This window comes from Muntiacus reevesi, chromosome 20 (assembly GCF_963930625.1).
Source record: "Muntiacus reevesi chromosome 20, mMunRee1.1, whole genome shotgun sequence".
NCBI lineage: Eukaryota > Metazoa > Chordata > Mammalia > Artiodactyla > Cervidae > Muntiacus > Muntiacus reevesi.
The window spans coordinates 25,638,526-25,658,952 of record NC_089268.1 but is presented as its reverse complement, the minus strand read 5'-3'; the positions used below and the strand labels follow the sequence as shown (position 1 = coordinate 25,658,952).

The window sequence follows — 20,427 nt, the reverse complement described above, 5'->3', positions numbered from 1 at the left end:
ACTTTAAATGATATTAACTGGATTATTAGCCTATTGAATTCTATGATGAGAATTTTCCTTCTTCTTTCATCATAGAGAAATTTCTCTATGATGAGAAAGGCAGTGCTACGCAACTGCAAGGCCCTTGACACCTTACAGCATCTCAGGGAGATATCTGTGTTATAATTCAAAGTAAATGCTATATTTTCATACCCAATAAATCTTTTAATGTAACACATTTGATGGACCATATGAAAAATCAGATTTCTTCTTCAAGTGACCCATTCTGTAATCTTGATGACCTTTTAAACTGGTTTGGTGTGGGAGGCTCATGGCAGAAATATTTATTTTAATTCCACTAATGTTATTAACTATAATACTTGTATTTTGCTGGTTTCACAAGATTATTGTTTCTTGTATCACCAAGTGTATGACTGAGCCTCCAATGTAAATAATGATGACTAGATTTGAAGCAGTTGATCAAATATATAGCTCAATACATGATCAATGATTATAATAGTGTAACTCTAGATATGGGAAGATGCAATGAAAGGAAACACTTTACTGGACCATAACTAGAAGACAGGTGTCCAGAGATCTTTGACTATTAAAATCTAGTCCAGTAATAGCATACCGAGTGGCCTATCAACAAAACCTTTCGTCAGAACTGGGAATGAGCTGTCCCAACAAAGCGGGACAAAATGGTCGTGAAATGCCCACCAAAGTATGGTCGGATTTATGACCACAAGGGGGCCAGGTCAAATTGGCCTGACCAAAAGCATTGCCAAAGACTGAGCGACAAAGGCATTTGCCATCTGCCTTTATGGAGAGTGAACCCCATGCTGTTATAGCTGTTGACCTTCAACAGCCCCGAGGGAGTTCAGGGTGGAGTTCACTCTGTGCTCCAGGGAATCTGATGGGGCAGGTCTTTACATAGTAGGATGTCATTAGGAACAGATTTTATGGTCTCAATCCTTGCATCTCCTCATGTCTAGAGAAGCGCTAGATCCCTTCATGGTGACATCAGATCCTCATGACTAACAAAAACCTCTTGTAAAGTGAGTGCTTCATGGTATTGAACTCCCCCTTCACCAAAACCTCATATATTGACCTTCCCCCACTGCCGCTTTGTAACAGTCTCTCAGGGCTATCTGAGATGCTGCCTCCTGGGCTGCAGTTCTCATTTTGCCCCAAATAAAACTTAACTCGCAGTTCTCAAGTGTACATCTTTCTTAGTCATCAGCCACCAGGGAAGTCCTAAAATATTTTTTTAAAACTACATATTTATGTTAAAAAAAAAAAAAAAGCTCATTGTAGAAGAGTATAAGTGAAAAATATAAATTCTTTTTCTTCCTCTCCACTTAAAAAAAAAAGCTGGTTCCATTGCTCATCCTGTTACATTTTGTTTTAAATTCAAATTTGACTAGGTTCAGCAAGTTGGGGTGATTCACTCTTGGGTTTCTTTGTGGCAGCTGTTTGCCATGAATGAATATCTCGCTTGTCCTGGGGGTCTTCCTCTCCAGGCAGCACCTGGGAGAACAGTCAGATCTTTTCATTCTTGGGCAGGAGGTGGCATGCCCTTAGGACAGGCAGCTGCCTCCCAGTGGGAGGGGAAGGAGCAGGTGGGGCAAGAGGCCACATGCCACCAAATCCCTTGCAAATTTTCCTCCTTCCTCAGCCCAAGGCTGCCAACCCGGCTGAATACCACAGGGAGATTTTTTCCACTGTGAACAACTGTCCCAGGACAGCAAGCTGGGATCACATTTCAGGAATCTCGCGTTGCCCTTGAGAAGCCGTGTGGACGGCTGTCAAGTATGTATAGGGGATAAGAAGGCTCCAAAGAGAGATGATGAGTCAGGAGGCACTGGGGTGAAAGGGGCGCCTTCTGTGGCAGTGGGGGTGGGGACAGCCTGATCCCTCCAGCCTTCCCTTCAACCTTTCATGGAAGAGAATGATCACACTAACTCACATTTTAAAGATTTACTTTTTGTTTTATTTAATCTTCCTTATCCTTTCCTTTGAATTTTTTTCATTTTAATTCAGTTTCCAATCCAATTTGAAATACAGTATTGTGAAGTCAATTTATCCTCAATGATTTATTAAAATTCATGGAATATATAACAATATTGTTGTACTTATTTTCTTTCCTAATGTTATTGACTCTGAAACAACATTAGTATTAATACTTTCAATCCCAGCATGAGTTGTCTCAATTTTTTTTTAATCACACGTGTTATATATGAATACCTCTTAGTGAAATATTCAGATAACACCCATCCTTCTCATTTGAGGGCACTTTACAGTTTACAAAGTGTATTCACAATTATTCTCTCATCTGATTTTTATTGGAAGGTGTTCTCAGCTAATGGTCCATATCTGCATATCTTTGAAAGACTCTGGGAGAACAACCCTGGGAGGCAGACTTTTCTAGAGCAAGTGTGGACAAGAGAGATGGAAGAAGAGGGAGAAGGTTTCTGCCTGGAAATGGGAGGTCAGAGAACAAATCCGGTCTAGTTCCCAAACTAGTTCAATGAATTTAAATCACTGCTTAGGAGGCTCTGCATGGTCCCCAAGCCTAGCCCCACCCCTTGTTACAGTCACCCATCCCCATCAAATCAGGTGACTTCTAGATCCCATACCTGGGGAAGGAGGATACCCTGATTTGGTGACCAAGGGTACGACAGACGTTCAAGGAGGCAGCCACCTAGAGTTAAATAATAAAACACGAACAACAGTTCCTGGGGAATGGTGTGACTACCCCAATCCTGCAGCCTCCCCTCCCATCTTCCTTCACACCCAGTCTTCTTTTCTCCCTTCTTCCCTTCCTCCCCACCTGCTGTCTCCCCTCTATGCAGCCCATCCTCTTTACAGCCAAACCACCAGCTGAGATGGCTCTTCTCCATTTCCCCCTATTCCCTTGAGTGCTATTTTATGTGCCTTTGAGTTATTTAAGTCAGTCCTTGGAGCACATTTTATCCATATTTCATCTGCATAATAAACATGTTGACAGGCCCCTCAACATGTGGGGTCTCCCGGGCTCAGAGTGCCACCAGAAGAGTCCTATTTGCAGGAAACAATGATGCCATTTTCCTTTTCCCAGAATGTCTCTAAGTCCTACATGCCAGAACTTTTAAGATTAAATCTCTCTGCTCCTGGCCCATCTCATAAGTTCTTCGGCGAATAGAACATAAGTTAGCAGTCAAAATGGAAACATCATGGACCTATTGGAAATGACTGAACTCTACCAAACCACAGAAAAAGCAATTTCTGAAATACCATCTTATGTTTGTGGAATATATTATTTCTCCTGGGTAACATATTGGAGGCCTTTTGCATCCAACTGTGTAAATCAGATATGACCAAAAACACTCTCCTGGGTGTTACCTGTACTCTCAACACTTCACTACACTACTTTGCTTTTTTAAAATAAAAATTTTATTTATTTATTTGTTGAAGTTTAGTTGACTTACAATGTTGACTTATTTTAAGGGATACAACAAAGTGATTCAGTTCTATATACATATATATCTATATCTATTCTTTTTCAGATTCTTTTCCATTATAGATTATTACAAAATATTGAATATAGTTCCCTGTGCTATACAGTAGGTTCTTATTTATTTTATATATAGTAGTTGTATTTCTTAATCCCAAACTGCTAATTTATCCCTCCTCTACCTTTCTCCTGTGGTAACATAAGTGTCTCCTATGTCTGGGAGTCTATTTCTGTTTTGTAAAAAAGTTCATTTGTATCATTTTTTTAGATTCCACATATGTGATGTCATTAGTATTTGTACACTTTTGACGTCAGATACATGGGTTTCCCACACATTATTCAATTTTGGGATACCAGCTGAGTGTCCTGCGCCAAGTGACTTGCAGCATCTGAGTTCCCTGACCAGGGGTTGATCCCAGGCCCTTGACAGTGAAAGCATGAGTCCAAGCTGCCAGACTGCCAGGGAATTCCCGAGTGCTCTACTGTTTACCTCAATTCTGATGCTATCTACTTGGAGGCAGCGTCATATCTGACAGGTTTAGGACTCAGTCCCAGAAGACTGCACTCACATTAGATGCCAATGGCAAGGACAGGTTACCTGTGTTTCTGAACCAAATGTCTATAAACTGGAAGTTCCCATGACCTTCTCTTCAGTTCAATCACTCAGTCGTGTCCGACTCTTTGCAACCCCGTGGACTGCTGCACGCCAGGCCTCCCTGTCCATCACCAACTCCCAGAGTTTACTGAAACTCATGTCCATTGAGTCAGTGATGCCATCCAACCATCTCATCCTCTGCTGTCCCCTTCTCCTCCCACCTTCAATCTTTCCCAGCATCAGGGTCTTTTCAAATGAGTCAGTTCTTCCATCAGGTGGCCAAAGTATTGGAGTTTCAGCATCAGTTTCAGTCCTTCCAATGAATATGCAGGACTGATCTCCTTTAGGATGGACTGGTTGGATCTCCTTGCAGTCCAAGGGACTCTCAAGAGTCTTCTCCAACACCACAGTTCAAAAGCACCAATTCTTCGGTGTTCAGCTTTCTTTATAGTCCCACTTTCACATCCATACATGACCACTGGAAAAACCATAGACTTGACTAGATGGACCTTTGTTGGCAAAGTAATGTCTCTGCTTTTTAATATGCTATCTAGGTTGGTCATAACTTTTCCTCCAAGGAGCAAGCATTTTTTAATTTCAAGGCTGCAGTCACCATCTGCAGTGATTTTGGAGCCCCCCAAAATAAAGTCTGACACTGTTTCCACTGTTTCCCCATCTATTTGCTATGAAGTGATGGGAACAGATGCCATCATCTTAGTTTTTTGAATATTAAGCTTTAAGCCAACTTTTCCACTCTCTTCTTTCACTTTCATCAAGAGGCTTTTTAGTTCTTCTTCACTTTCTGCCATAAGGGTGGTGTCATCTGCATATCTGAGGTTATTGATATTTCTCCCCGGCAATCTTGATTCCAGCTTGTGCTTCATCAAGTCCAGCATTTCTCATGATGTACTCTGCATATACGTTAAATAAGCAAGGTGACAATATACAGCCTTGACATACTCCTTTCCCGATTTGGAACCAGTCTGTTGTCCTATGTTCAGTTCTAACTGTTGCTTCTTGACCTGCATACAGATTTCTCAAGAGGCAGGTCAGGTGGTCTGGTATTTCCATCTCTTTCAGAATTTTCCACAGTTTGTTGTGATCCACACAGTCGAAGGCTTTGCCGTAGTCAATAAAGCAAAAGTAGATGTTTTTCTGGAACTCTCTTGCTTTTTTGATGATCCAGCGGATGTTGGCAATTTGATCTCTGGTTCCTCTGCCTTTTTGAAATCCAACTTGAACATCTGGAAGTTCACTGTTCACGTACTGTTGAAGCCCGGCTTGGAGAATTTTGAGTATTACTTTGCTAGCATGTGAGATGAGTGCAATTGTGCGGTAGTTTGAGCATTCTTTGGCATTGCCTTTCTTTGTGATTGGGATGAAAACTGACCTTTTCCAGTTCTGTGGCCACTGCTGAGTTTTCCAAATTTGCCGGCATATTGAGTGCAGCACTTTCAGAGCATCATCTTTTAGAATTTGAAATAGCTCAACTGGAATTCCATCACCTCCACTAGCTTTGTTCGTAATGATGCTTCCTAAGGCCCATTTGACTTCACATTCCAGGATGTCTGGCTCTATGTGAGTGATCACACCATCGTGATCATCTGGGTCGTGAAGATATTTTTTGTATAGTTCTTCGGTGTATTCTTGCCACCTCTTCTTAATATATTCTGCTTCTGTTAGGTCCATACCATTTCTATCCTTTACTGTGCCCATCTTTGCATGAAAAGTTCCATTAGTGTCTCTAATTTTCTTGAAGAGATCTCTGGTCTTTCCCATTCCATTGTTTTCCTCTATTCATTTGCACTGATCACTGAGGAAGGCTTTCTTATCTCTCCTTGCTGTTCTTTGGAACTCTGCATGTAAATGGGCATATCTTTCCTTTTCTCCTTTGCCTTTAGCTTCTCTTCTATTCACAGCTATTTGTAAGGTCTCCTCAGACAGCCATTTTGCCTTTTTGCATTTCTTTTTCTTGGGGATGCTTTTGATCACTGCCTCCTGTCCAGTGTCACAAACCTCCGTCCGTAGTTCATCAAGCTCTCTGTCTATCAGATCTAATCCCTTGAATTTCTCCCTTCCACTGTCTAGTCGTAAGGGATTTGATTTAGGTCATACCTGAATGGCCTAGTGGTTTTCCCTATTTTCTTCAATTTATGTCTGAATTTGGCAATAAGGAGTTCATGATCTGAGCCACAGTCAGCTCCCAGTCTTGTTTTTGCTGACTGTATAGAGCTTCTCCATCTTTGGCTGCAAAGAATATAGTCAATTTGATTTCAGTATAGACCATCTGGTGATGTCCATGTGTAGAGTCTTCTCTTGTGTTGTTGGAAGAGGATATTTGCTGTGATCAGTGCATTCTCTTAGCAAAACTCTGTCAGCCTTTGCCCTGCTTCATTCTGAACTCCAAGGCCAAATTTGCCTTGTTACTCCAGGTATTTCTTGACTTCCTACTTTTGCATTCTGGTCCCCTTTAATGAAAAGGACATCTTCTCTGTGTGTTAATTCTAGATGGTCTTATAGGTCTTCACAGAGCCGTTCAGCTTCTTCAGCAACATTGGTCGGGGCATAAACTTGGATTACTGTGATATTGAAAGGTTTGCCTTGGAAATGAACAGAGACCATCTGTCAGTTTTGAGATTGCATCCAAGTACTGCATTTCTGACTTTTGTTGACTGTGATGGCTGCTCCATTTCTTCTAAGGGATTCTTGCCAACAGTAGTAGATACAATGGTCATCTGAGTTAAATTTACCTATTCCAGTCCATTTTAGTTCGCTGATTCCTAAAATGTCAATGTTCCCTCTTGCCATCTCCTGTTTGACCATTTCCAATTTGCCTTGATTCATGGACCTAACATTCCAGGTTCCTATGCAATATTGCTTTTTACAGCATTGGACTTTACTTCCATCACCCGTCACATCCACAACTGGGTGTTGTTTTTGCTTTGACTCCATCTCTTCATTCTTTCTGGAGTTACTTCTCCACTGATCTCCAGTAGCATATTGGGCACCTACCTACCTGGGGAGTTCATCTTTCAGTGTCTTATTTTTTTGCCTTTTCATACTGTTCATGGGGTTCTCAAGAATACTGAAGTGGTTTGCCATTGCCTTCTCCAGTGGACCATGTTTTGTCAAAACTCTCCTCCATGACCTATCCATCTTGGGTAGCCCTACATGGCATGGCTCATAGTTTCATTGAGTTAGACAAAGGTGTGGTCCATGTGATCAGATTGGTTAGTTTTCTGTGACTGTGGTTTTCAGTCTGAGTTTCTCTTCAGATTTGACTAATTTGTTTGAGCAGCTCATGAAACTCAGGAAAACATTTTACTTACTAGAAAACTGGTTTATTATAAAAGGATAAAACTCAGGAGCAGCCAGATGGAAGAGATGCATAAAGCAAAGCATGGGGGAAGAGACACGTGGCTTCCACGCCCTCTCTGGGCATGCTATTCTCCCACATCTCCACATTTCTACCAACCTGGAAGCCCTCTGAACCCAGGCCTTTTTTTGCTTTTTTGTAGAGACTTCATTACATTACATGGCCTGATTGATTAAATCATTGGCCATTGGTGATTGAACTCAGTCTCCAGTCCCTCTTCTCTCCCTAAAGGTTGGGAGTCTGTGGTTGAAAGTTCAACCTCTAGCCATGGGCTTGGTCCCCTGGCAACCCACTCCCACTCTTAGATACTTATCCAAAGTCATCTTATTAGCATAAACTCAGGTGTAGTTAAAAGAGGTTTGTGATGTATATCACAAGTCATCTTTACTCCTATCACTTAGGAAACTGAAGGGATTTTTGGGAGCTCTGTGCCAATATATACTTATTACAAATCACATAATTATAGCATAGTTTTCCAAAGAATGTTCAGAATTGGAACCCTAGTCCCAATGAAAATGATAGGTCTGTGAAATATGTATTTGGGAAATAGTTCAAGAAACTTAAGTAGAATTCATTTCTGTAGGACCTCAGAGGCTTTATTTATTTTAGTTAATTTTTATTGGAGGATAGTTGCTTTCAATGTTGTGTTACACAATGTGTTAGTTTCTAGTATACAGCAAGGTAAATCAGCAATAGATATACATATATCCTCTTTTTCGGATTTCTTTTCTATTTAAGTTACCACAGAGCACTGACTAGGGTTCCCTGAGCTAGGGTTCTCTGTCACAGGATTTAATCCGCCAATATCCTTTGTGAATCTTGAAGGAAGGGTGTGTCAGAGGCGTCAGTGAAGCCCTAACACAAGGAAGGGGGTGTGTGTGTATGTGTCTGACTCTCTGTGACCCCATGGACTGTGGCCCACCAGGATCCTCTGTCCATGGCATTTTCACAGCAAGAATACTGGAGTGAGCGTATTTTATTCACCACTGAGTCACCTGGGAAGCCCGAGGAAGGGTATCGCTCATAACATTTTCCACCCTATTTGATCACAGAGCTTGTTTTCTCCTGAATTGTCTTTCTATGTTATTGAGTTACACAGAATGTACTCTTTTAGGCTCCTTCAAATGAAAGAAGTTGCTGTAATGCCACTTTGTGAAGTTGATTGATGGGAAGATATTCTGGGCCAGGCTGGGTGCTGAGGTGCCTGAAAGCTTACATTTTGGATGGCCGTCTTTTCCAAGTTAGTATTTATTTGCTCACAGTGGTCTGCTTCCGTGTTCACCTTCAAGGGCTCAATACTGCCCCCTAGTGGGTCCAGTCGGATCCTAAATTTTCTGTTCCATTGTCCTAAACTTGGGAAATGACCTTGGCAATTTCTAAAACAAACAAACAAAAAAAAGAAACAAAGAAAAAAACCACCTTTTCAAGTTACAAAAAAAGATACTACTGTTATGATACCTGATACCACTTAAAAAAAACTTTATGACACAATAATAATATGTGTTTGTTTTAGAATGAGAAAATTTAAGGTAAGTAAAATGAAGAAAATAAAAATAATCTACAATCTTACCTCAAGGGTTAACACTTATCATTCTGACGTGTATGTCCATGCAGTCTTTTTTTTTTAAAAAAATCTACATGTACCTAAAAATTCATACTTCCCCTGATCCTAAACTAAAAATATTTTTTTTCCCAGACTTTCTCTTGTATGCCCATTTACTTGAACTGCAGTTAAGAACCTGCTCCTTGAGTACTTTTGGTCCTTTTGAAGGAGGCAGAAGAGAGGGGGTGAAAAATTTAAACATTTAAAGGGGTAATTCAGGGGCTAAGTGACCCACTATGTTTTATGGGTGATTGCACCAGTGTCTTCCAAGAGGGACATATAGACTTTAATGGCACCAAATGACAACACTTCCTGGCTGATGCAATTATATAATAATACAATATTATATAAACATATAAACAACTTTTAAGTCTGCTATAATACAGTACCACATAAACCTAGTAGCTTAAACAACATGGATTTGTTATCTCACAGTCTGGGGTCAGAAGTCAAAATCAGTTTCGTAGGGCTAAATCAGTTTTTGTAGGGCTAAATCAGTTTCGTAAGGCTGTTCCTTCTGGGGATTCTGTGGGGAAAACTGTATGTTTCCTTGCCTTTCGGTCAGCTTCTCAAGATCCCTTGCACTCCTCAGCTCGTGGTCCTTTTTCTCCTAACACATCAAACTCTGACTCCTATTATCACACCCCCTACTATTAACTCTGATCCTCCTGCTTCTCTCCTATGAGAACTTTTGTGATGACAGTGGGCCAACTAGGAGACTCTCCCCATCAGGACCCATTAACTTCATCACACCGGCACAGTCCCTCTCTCCATGAAAGGTCACATTTTGACAATCCCCTCTGGGGATTAGGATGTGAATAACTTTGGGAGGGCCATTCATTATTCAGTCCACCATGCTGAATACATTTCTTCTCTTTCTGCTCCCCTCCCCCTGTCCTCCTCCCTTCGCCTCCTCCTTCTTCTTCCTCTTCTTCTTTGTTTTTGAGAATTTAAGGTGAGAATTAGGTGTTTATTTTCTGGAAATCATGGTCTGTCTCTAAAGGCCAATTACTCTGGTCAATATAAGAGCTTGTCAGATTGCAGTACAAAGTCAGATAAAGCCCACTTGGATCACCTGTCTTGGCTGAGAGCTGCACTTCTGGGATTGACACAATGGTCTTTGGCCATTTACTGCACTGGGGCATGATGGGGCATTTCTGGCAGGGCCCAGAGCTGGCTGCCAGGAGCTGTTGTGTCCCATCCTTTCCTCTGAGCGTTCCCTTCACTCCTCTGGCTTAGTTGTGTTCCCCCTTTGAAGTTCTGCAGCAGTTGTTGTCTATAAATAGGACATGCCCAGCCCCATCAGAGTTCTCAGATGAAGGGCAGGGCTCACTTACAAAGCGCTGAAAGTGCAGGAGAGAACCTGCTTTCCTGCTTCTTCTCCAACCTCTCCTCAACCCTCCCACCTCCAACTTCATGTAAAAAATACATGAAGGCCCCAGAGAGAATAATCAAAGCTCCGTCACACTTGGCAGACTCTTTCTTGCTTCCCTTTAACAAGAAGGAAGAAGAAAGAAATGAGCTTCTGGACAAGAGCCCAGGGGCCCTTATCAGTTCAGATGTGCCCCAGCACCAGCACCTCCTGGAGGTCTTCCGGTTGTAACACCAAAGATGACTGCATTATCTGACTCTAAGATTCTAGGTTATCTCATCTTATCCTCATGACCGTCCCTGGAGTGGGGGTATAAGAGTTTCCATCTCTCAGATGGAGAGCTTTCCCCCAATTTCTCACTTCTAGGAACACAAAGGAAATGGTAATATTTGAACTTGTGGGGGCAGAGTGATTCATGTCAATGTATGACAAAATCCACTGAAATGTTGTTAAGTAATTAGCCTCCACTAATAAAAAAAAATTAAAAAAAAAAAAAAGAGAGGTTTTTTCCTAAGTATCTCTCACTTCTCTCTGCCAGCTCTGAGCACCTGTCATGGGATCGTGCCTCATCAGTCCACACGGCAGAATGCATATACCAGTTACAGCCGAGAAAGCACATTTGGGTGCGTGATCCACCGATTTGGTTCTCAGGCTTGACTTCACATTCATTAGCTGTGACTTTAAAAGAGCTACTCGATATTTCCAAGGTCACGATAAATGGGTGCAATAGCCCGTATGGTTGTAATAAGCCTTACTGGAGGCCTCCTCCTGACTTGGTGGCCCCAGGTAGCTGGACTTCTCAGGGATTGGCTGAGAGTTCTAAATGCAAGTGTAAGTGCACCAACCTACACTGCAAAACTGTACTGTGACTTAGCCTTGGAGTCGGGAGGCGTCATCTCCAGTGAACATCATTGATTATACGTGAGTCACGAGTCTATCTGGGTTCAAGAGGGAGACATATATCTCCTTCCAATGAGATCATTGACAAAGACTATTTTTAAAGACACTGCTACACTATCCATCTTCACAAACAGACATCTGAATGGTTTTCTTTAGATACAGTAATAGTTTTAAGTCTTACCGAGCAACTTGATCCATTACTGGTTGTTTTCATTGTTTAATTCTGAAGGCAATCTTACTTCTAGGTTTTTGCAGTTCCCCTCATTGTCATGTGGGGCTTCCCTCGTAGCTCAGTTGGTAAAGAATCTGCCTGCAATGCAAGAGACCCCGGTTCAATTCCTGGGTTGGGAAGATCCCCTGAAGAAGGAAAGGGCAACCCACTCTAGTATTCTTGCCTGGGAAATCCCATGGACAGAGGAGCCTGGAACACTCCAGTCCATGGGGCCACAAGAGTCGGACACGACTTAGCAACTAAACCACCACCAATTCATTTTCACCACCGATGTTGTCCCTCATGTCAGGTATCAGACTCAGCTATTTTATCAGTTGTGCAACATTTGCCAGAGAAGTGGGAAACATTTCTTCCATTTTCAAAACAATTTTCTCTAGGATATAGAATTTGACAGTATCATAGCATTCTGCTGCTAAAGCAAGCATTCTACTGGGCTGCAGAAATTTATGACTTCTATGTCACTCATCCTTTTAAAACAAAATATGAGATATACTTTAGACATCTCTGCTGGGCTCCTGACTCAGATATTAATAGTAACATGGTATCAAACCAGAAAAAAATTAATTGCTTCTGTATTGTGGCTCCCTGCTGGAATGATTTATTTCAAATTCTGCTGATCCCAGGGAGAAGATACTGTATTGTCTGTAATTCAGAAACTGACATATGCTGTTTTCCCATATTTCCCACAAATGCTCCAACTTCAAAGAAAAATATGCTTCTGTGGTCTGGAAAACACTGGATATCACAACACCTATTTTATCTGACATGGCAGGAACTGAATTACTTGACATGTAAGTGAATTTTATAAGCAACTGAATAAAATCTGTCCACCTTGAGTGTGAAAGCATTTTAGAAAAATATTGACTATTTCTGGACTAGGAGCTGTCTAAAGTATAGGGGTGATGAGTCACCCTGGTGGTTTTCCTGGGACTCACCCTGTTTAACACTGAAAGCCCCGTGACTTTACCTTGGAAAGCTCCTGGTTATAGGCAAACTGAGATAGTTGGTCATGCCCCAGATTAGATATGAACTTGATCTCACCACTTTCTGATCACCCTGTGTCACTGGTATGAATCTAGCTATGCTGAGTGTTGTGATCCAATGATGCCCTCAGGATGATTGATGTATACAGCCCATAGATTCCCAGACTATATGATGCTGGAGTAGCCAGTTAGCTCTGCTCATTTGAATGAGGAAACTGCCTGTCGTTCAACGTTAACTCCCAAGTACATGGACATGATGAGTTATTTTCACCTGTAACACCCAAGGCATCCTTTTGGTTTTTCGGACTCTCATCAGGATGATAGAGAGCACGACAATTTTGATTCCAGATAAGTGGGGGTCATTACTATCAGAGTAAGTTAATCAGCAAAACTGACCTCAGACAGGGGCAATAATGATGGATTACTTTTAAATAATTTTACTTTAGTGGGAAACTTTGTCTAAAGAAACTAAGAAACAAATATTTGATCAGTAGCTTAACCCCTCTAGTGGAACAAATTCATTTCTTTTCCAAATATGAGTTCATATATTCATTATCCTTTGGCTCCAAATGTAATCAGGCGTATGATATTGAACCAGAGAGAAGATAATTCCCTTAGCTTTGTTTCTTTATGAAAAAGGGAGGCGAGGGAGACTTGTGGGCTTCCCAGGTGTTGGTAATGGTAAAGATCCTGTCTGCTAATGCAGGAGACATAATGAGACTCGGGTTTGATGCCTGGATGGGAAGATCCCCTGGAGGAGGCGTGGCAACACTGAGCGACTTCACTTTCACTTTTCACTTTCATGCATTGGAGAAGAAAATGGCAACCCACTCCAGTGTTCTTGCCTGGAGAATCCCAGGGACGGAGGAGGCTGGTGGGCTGTTATCTATGGGGTCGCACAGAGTTGGACATGACTGAAGCGACTTAGCAGCAGCAGCAGCAGCAGCAGGGAGTCAAGGAAAAGGAAGGACATGGGTCAATCTTAGGTGAAAGGGGAATTTACCTGTCTCGCCTCACCTGGGGAAGAGTCTGACCACACAGGAAATGTGAAGGGTGTAGGTGTGCCATAGTTTCAGGGCTAGTCACACAAATGGTATATACTCCAGAGCCCCACTTACAAGTGAAAATCTTACTTGGATGAAAGGACCATGTTAGTGCTGTGTTCCAGGTTCATTTTCTATCAGAAACTTGCCTATGAGTTGAAGAGGATATGATAAAACAAGTTTGATAAAGAGAAAGCAAAAAAAGAAAAAAGAAAAAAATAGAAATAAACGCATTGAGGATTCTTGGTTTCCATTTAAAACCTGCTTTTGACTTTGGTGGCCCTCATCTACTGCAGTGTGTTTTTCCTCAAATGAATTCACAGGCATTTCTTTTCATTTGATTGTGTGCCTACAGTATATAAGGTACAGTGCAAAATGATTTGAAGGTATAGAGGGAAGATATCAATTTCTTTCTTTAAGAAATGTGGCATCTACTGGGGGATGGCCAAAAAGTTCTTTTGGATTTTCCTACTATCCTTTTTGTATAGAAAAATCCAAAAGAACTTTTTGGTCAATCCTATAGTTTGAGAAAGACATGTATAACCCAAATGTTTTCAGGCATCATCATACTCAAAAGGTCACATTTACAGTGGTACTCTCACTCATTTTGATGACTTCTAGCTCTTTATTTTAGGGCTTCCCTGGTAAAGAACCTACCAACGAATGCAGGAGACTCAGGTTAGATCCTTGCATTGGGAAGATCCCCTGGAGCAGGCGGATTCTTTACCACTGAGCCACCTGAGAAGCCCTCTTGATGGCTAGGCTGCCAAAAAGAATTATAAATATCGATTGTAGGTTCTTTACTCAAGGGTAGATGGGGTTAATTTCTGGAAACCTCTTATTAAAGTAGCATGAAATAAAACATGATTTAAGTCTTAATCATGAGATTTGACTAAAATATAATAAACTAATCTGATCATGATTTTGTTTCCCCTGCCAGATAGCAAGCACTTTGAGGGCAGAAACTGTATTACGTTCTTTATAAAAGAACCAAGTATGGAGGTGGTACTGACCTCCAAGGTCGGGTGCATGTCTGATTCCTCATCAAGAGAGTCAAACCAGTGACTGAGACCTGTGGTCTGGGTCCTAACAGGAGGTGATAGGTGGAAGTCAAGGACTTCTTGGCCAAAAGGCAAGATCAGGAGGGAGGGAGGAAAGTGAGAAAATAGGGCTTGCACAAGCTCTTTCTCAGCAAAACTTTGAGTAGATCATCTTCTGTTTGCTTCTTTAGGTTGCAGTGAAAGTCACTCAGTCATGTCTGACTCCTTGCAACCCCATGGACTATACAGTCCAGTGACCCCATGAACTATACAGTCCATGGAATTCTCCAGGTCAGAGTACTGGAGTGGGTATCCTTTCCATCCTCCAGGAAATCTTCCCAACCCAAGAACTGAACCTGGGTCTCCCACATTGCTGGCAGATTCTTCACCAGCTGAGCCACAGGAAAGCCCAAGAATACTGGAGTGGGTAGCCTATCCCTTCTCCAGGGAATCTTCTAGACTCAAGAATCAAACCCAGGTCTCTTGCATTGCAGGCAGATTCTTTACCAACTGAGCTACAAGGGAAGCCCTTTAGGTTGCAGGGAAAAGCCAACTTGTACTTCAAGTTAGAACTAGTTCTGTGACTTGCTCTTTTGTTATTATAATCACCCAGAACTGCCCGGGGAGAATCCTGCCCCTCTGCCTGACTGTTAAAGTGCCTTTGTTTATAACGCTGTCCACCTGTAGATGATTGGAAGGAAGAAATTAAGACATCCCTTGCCTCAGGCTTGCCCGTCTAGGAGATATTTGCAAGATTAATGGCCTTTTTACTTTGTTTCTTCACTCCCCCTATCTCTGATCTATAAACGGACCAGGCATCAGACCCTGATAAGGCACTTACTTTGAGATTGTCTGCCATCTTATTGGTCAACGGGCTCTCCTAGAGCGTATTCCTTACCCCAACACCTCGTCTCTGATTTATTGGCCTGCCAGGCAGTTGGACTCAGTAGCATTTAGTCTCACTCCCGCATAGTGAGAATGCCAACCTGAGGCAGGGCATTTAGCAGCCTTTCCTCATGATGAGAAGTCGGAGACTGCTCATGAATGGGGACCAGTCCTTTGGTGGCCCTTTCTCCTGGGCCTGTGTTTGTTCACTGACTTACCGACAAATTCTTTCAATCATTGAATACCTGTCTGTCTCATTGGGTGAACTTTCATCTAAACATCTTGTCTAGGGTGCATGTAAGTGGAAAAAAATGTAAGACTTTCTTTGGTGGTTAATAAAAGATCATGGGGAAAAAGCCTCAGTAGCTTGTGTTAATCATTAAACTTGCCCCATGGTCAGCTCTGAATTTTTTGTTTAGCACAGGTTTGGCTGGGACAGGAACGAGTTAGGTGAGTTACAGTCCGACGCAAGTAAGTTACCTATGCCGCTGCAGGTGGGCTCTAGCCAGGTAACACGGCCACCGGTTTCTAAGGGGAACAAGGTCATTCTGAAAGGAACAAGGTCATTCTGAAAGGAAAGCGCTCCTCCCTTGAGTCCAAAGGAGAGAGAAACAGGAAAAGGTACTGTTGGGTTCAGAAATGTCTCTGCTGTGTGTTTTCTAGGCATCGCCTTTTTGCTCATATGTTAAACAAAGGAAGGCTGGGGGATAGATGTAGCAACCTTGCAGGTCTGTCTTTCAAAGTTCCAAAGGGAAGGGGGCTGGGAGGGGGAGAGAGAGGAGGAGAAAGAATGAGGGCAGAGTGGGAAGAGAGAGACAGAGGGGAGAGAGCTGACCCGATGCACACAGCTCTCCTCTGCTTGAAAATATTCTGGTGAAAGTATTTAAATGGAGGCTGGGTTTGTTCTTAGGAAGAATTAGTGGATACTCATATTAAGAGAAAATACATTTGTTATTGGTTTGATTGCTCTATGTTAGAGGGAAGATGTAGGTCTGAACATGGAGGTTTTTTAACAATTAATTTTTATTGGCGTATAGTTAATTTACAATGTTGTATTAGTTTCTACTGCTCAGCAAAAGGAATTAGCCGTCCAGGGACATATACCTCCTCCCTTTTGGACTTCCATCTGATTCAGGTCTCCACAGTGCTTTGACTAGAGTTTCCTGTGCTTTATAGTATGTTCTCATTAGTTATCTGTTTTATACATAGGATTTATTGATAGTGTATATGTGTCAATTCCAATCACCCATTTCCTCTTACCTGCCCGCCCCCCGCCCAACCCAGGGTTTTAAGAAAATCAATACGTGACTATTTACTTCTGATGTTCTAAATTTGGGAGTAGGCACCAAAATAAAATGTTAAAATCTCAGTCAGATTGAAAATCGACTCTCTTGTGCCTAACATATTTTGTTAGGTGTGACATTTCTGTTGGGTGTGACAAGTAAATAAAGTCTGATGCTTTTGGACTGTAAGTAACTCCTGGGTACTTTTCTCTAGGCAGTAGATGTATTTCTGAAAATTAATTGTTTGAAAAATGAATCCTATTCCAAATAGGTGTAAAATATAGAGAATTTTACAAGTTAAAGAAACACCTGCTTAAACTACTTAAAAACTTTAGAACTCCTCTTGTAAATGAGAGTAGCTTCTGCCCCTACCCCAACTGCTGGGTACTTGAGGGCAGGTACAAAGATAATTCATCTCTGTTTTCCCAGCTCCAGTGGTACAGAATCTGCCTCTAATACAGGAGACGTGGCAGGAACTGCGGGTTCGATCCCTGGGTTGGGAAGATTCCATGGAGAAGGAAATGGCAACCCACTCCAGAATTCTTGCCTGGGAAATCCCAAGGATAGAGGAGCCTGGAGGGCTACAGTCCATGGGGTTGCAAAAGAGTTGGACACGACTTAGTCACTAAACAACAGCAGAAAGCACCGTGCCCAGCATATATTAGCCATACGATAAATGTTTGTGGAGTGGAATTAACTACAGGTGGTAATCCATTGCACTATCTTAATTCGGATGTACCTATAAGATATGTTTATTCTTCAGCTTTTTGTAGATACTCTTTTTCTGGGCATTTATTTATTTATTTATTTTGTAATGGTAAAACTGTTTTTTTTTGGCTTCAGTGTTTTCTTAACCCCTCCCCCCCAATATCAGTGAAAGGGGTCTGTTATATTGAGGATATGATGTTAACGTGTGGAGTCTTGCTTTACCTGTTACAAGGTCAAGAGGGGTGGATGCTGGAGGAGGTCATGGACAGGGCGTGACCACTAGTCCATCTGCAAGCAGGTCTTCTCCCACCCCACCCCGTGTACTTGAAATGTACATTTTGCCCAAAGCTTCCACAACAGGAGCTGTTTTCAAACATGAAGTTTTGAGAGAGCCATGTGGCATTGAGATCATTGGGATTGAACACGTGACTGAACTCTGTTCAAGCCTCTGTATAAACTTCTAAGATTGTGATGGGTGGAAATCTATTCATCTTGCTAACACCCAAGACAAGCCTTGTATGTAAGTTTTCCTGCTTATGAAACCCAGCACCTGCCAATCTGGAGTGTCTGCCTCCTTCTAAGGTCTCCCCTTGCCCTCTGTATTTGGAGACCAGTTGATTTTTCTCTTAAACCTTTATTTATTTGGCTGCACTGTGTCTTAGTTGCAGCATGTGGGATCTAGTTCCCTGACTTGGGCCCCCTACATTGCGAGTGTGGAGTTTTAGCCACTGGATCACCAGGGAAGTCCGGGTCCAGTTAATTTATGAATCTACGTGGGCGACAGATTCCGTGGAGTGGCAGCTCCTGAGTTGGGTCCCGAAGGAGGCCAGGAGTTCATTAGGGCACAAGGAAGCTGGGGGACTCTAGACAGGGACCAGCAGGATCGAGGCAGAGGCTGCCGTGTGGGAGCTTGCTGGGTGCAGTGAAAGGGGAAGTGGGAACGGAGAGGGGCAGGTCTTGGTGAAACTGCAGAGTCGGGGCTTTCTGTGGGAAGCAGAGAGCCTTTGAAAGGAAAACTGACCTTTGTGATTGTCTTCTTTGTACCAGGCCCTGTGTTAATTTCTTTAGGTATATATCACCTCAGTTATTCTTAATAAAAATCCGCCCAAGTGTTCTTATTCTCTGTTTGACGTGATAGAGGTTTTGCTTTGAATTGAAAGCATTAAACAGGACAATGCCACAGTGAAGGCAGCGTTTAAGGAAGATGATCCAGGCATTGTGGATTGAGGTAGAGGGACCTGGGATCCTGGGGTCCAGTTTGGAGGGTCCAGCTTTTTCTTCCAGTTTCTCCCTCCCTGTTTCCTCTGCTGTGAGGGTGAGATGCTGCTGCTGCTGCGTCGCTTCAGTCGTGTCCGACTCTGTGTGACCCTACGGACTGTAGCCTGACAAAATCCTCTGTCCATAGGATTCTCCAGGCAAGAGTACTAGAGTGGGTTGCCATGCCCTCCTCCAGGGGAGCTTCCCCACCCCAGGATCGAACCCCGGTCTCCTGCATTGCAGGCAGATTCTTTATGGCTGAGCCACCGGGGTAAGATAATGTCTTCCAAATTTCCATTAGCATCAGTTTTTCAACCTGTTACCATGTTTAACATTCATTTTCTTAAGCTCTTTTTTTGCGTGTTGATTGCTTCCTGGAGGACAGACTTCCAGAAAACAAAACAAAACAACCCCCCACCACCCCAATCACCGTTAGCTAGTATTTTGACTCTGGAATTTACTTACTTTTAAAATGTAAATGTTTGTTTAAGAATAAGTTAATGCAAGAGGTTACTATTACTTACCTAGCTTAAGTATGCATAAAATAAGTGAATGAGACAAGGAGAGGGGGTAGAATAGTGATGATTTTATGTAAAATTCTTAGATTGTCCTTTTCTTGCAAGTTGGGATGATGGTGGGTCTCTCAGAAGATTCTAGGGTCCTGTTGGTATAATCTCTTTAATTGTCCAAGTTTTAACCCAGCAAAACAATTGTATGTAAGTAAAAATGATAGTCATTGTTTTAAGTTTGTTTTTATAAAGCTATGCTGCTCCAATCAAAATTGAAGATGTGTTTAATGTCTGAGCAATTTTGAAAGGATCGATTTCAGTGGAAAAGATGACTGGCTGGCTGATCTCTCTGACAAGTATCAAAATACTACTTTTGGCAGGTGAGTGAATGTGTTTTGAAGAGATTTTAGGGAGACCACAACAGGTTACCTTGAGAACTAGTTTATTGATACTTAAATATTATTGGGAAAGATTGAAGGCAGGAGGAGAAGGGGATGACAGAGGATGAGATGGTTGGATGGCATCACTGACTCAATGGACATGAGTCTGAGCAAGCTCCGGGAGTTGGTGATGGACCTGGAAGCCTGGCGTGCTGCAGTCCATGGGGTCGCAAAGAGTCGGACATGACTGAGCAACTGAACTGAACTGAACTCAACTGAAACATCATTGGGGATGACATACTAGTGTCTGCTCTAAGTCTGAATTTTCTCTGCTTAATATTTTTTTTCTGTTTAGTAGTTGAGGTTGTACATTAAACAGTTATAAATAAATATATACTTTAATTTTTAACAGCCAGTGGAAGTGTTATAGCCATGCTTTCCGGGAAACAAACTCACTCAGAAGGACAATGCAGATAGTGGAGTGCAGTTTATTACACCGGCGGGACCAAGGCAGAGTCTCCTCTTAGCCAAGGGCCCTGACCAGCATTTGTGAAAATCTTTTGTACCCCATGTGTACATGTCCAAACCCACCAGCTCAAATCCCTTGAGGCTTACAAAGGACGGGTAAATACAAACACAATAACCCCATCGTTCACGTGTTGTGTGTTCAAACAGTTAATAATCAATAAGCCTGTGGTTACATTCCGATAGATACTGTCCGGAGGCAGGGGTGATTAGTGTCTGTTTTCTCTTAGGCAATGAGTGACCTGGATGTGATCTTCAAGA

At 42.2% G+C, this 20,427-nt stretch overlaps 1 protein-coding gene across 11 annotated transcripts in view; it reads left to right on the top strand.

Moving 5' to 3' along the window:
- The first annotated feature begins 15,923 nt into the window (after positions 1-15,923).
- Positions 15,924-20,427, top strand: part of PKHD1 (PKHD1 ciliary IPT domain containing fibrocystin/polyductin) — a 432,300-nt gene continuing 427,796 nt past the window's right edge. For 9 of the 11 annotated variants that reach the window (XR_010660007.1, XM_065912089.1, XM_065912090.1 and 6 more), the window contains exons 1-2: positions 15,965-16,125; positions 19,514-19,641. Coding sequence is in view for 10 of the 11 variants with exons in the window: in XM_065912089.1 (XP_065768161.1) it covers positions 19,590-19,641 (52 nt within the window). In the remaining variant the exon portion in view is untranslated. The other 2 variants (XM_065912087.1, XM_065912088.1) reach the window with 2 other exon arrangements.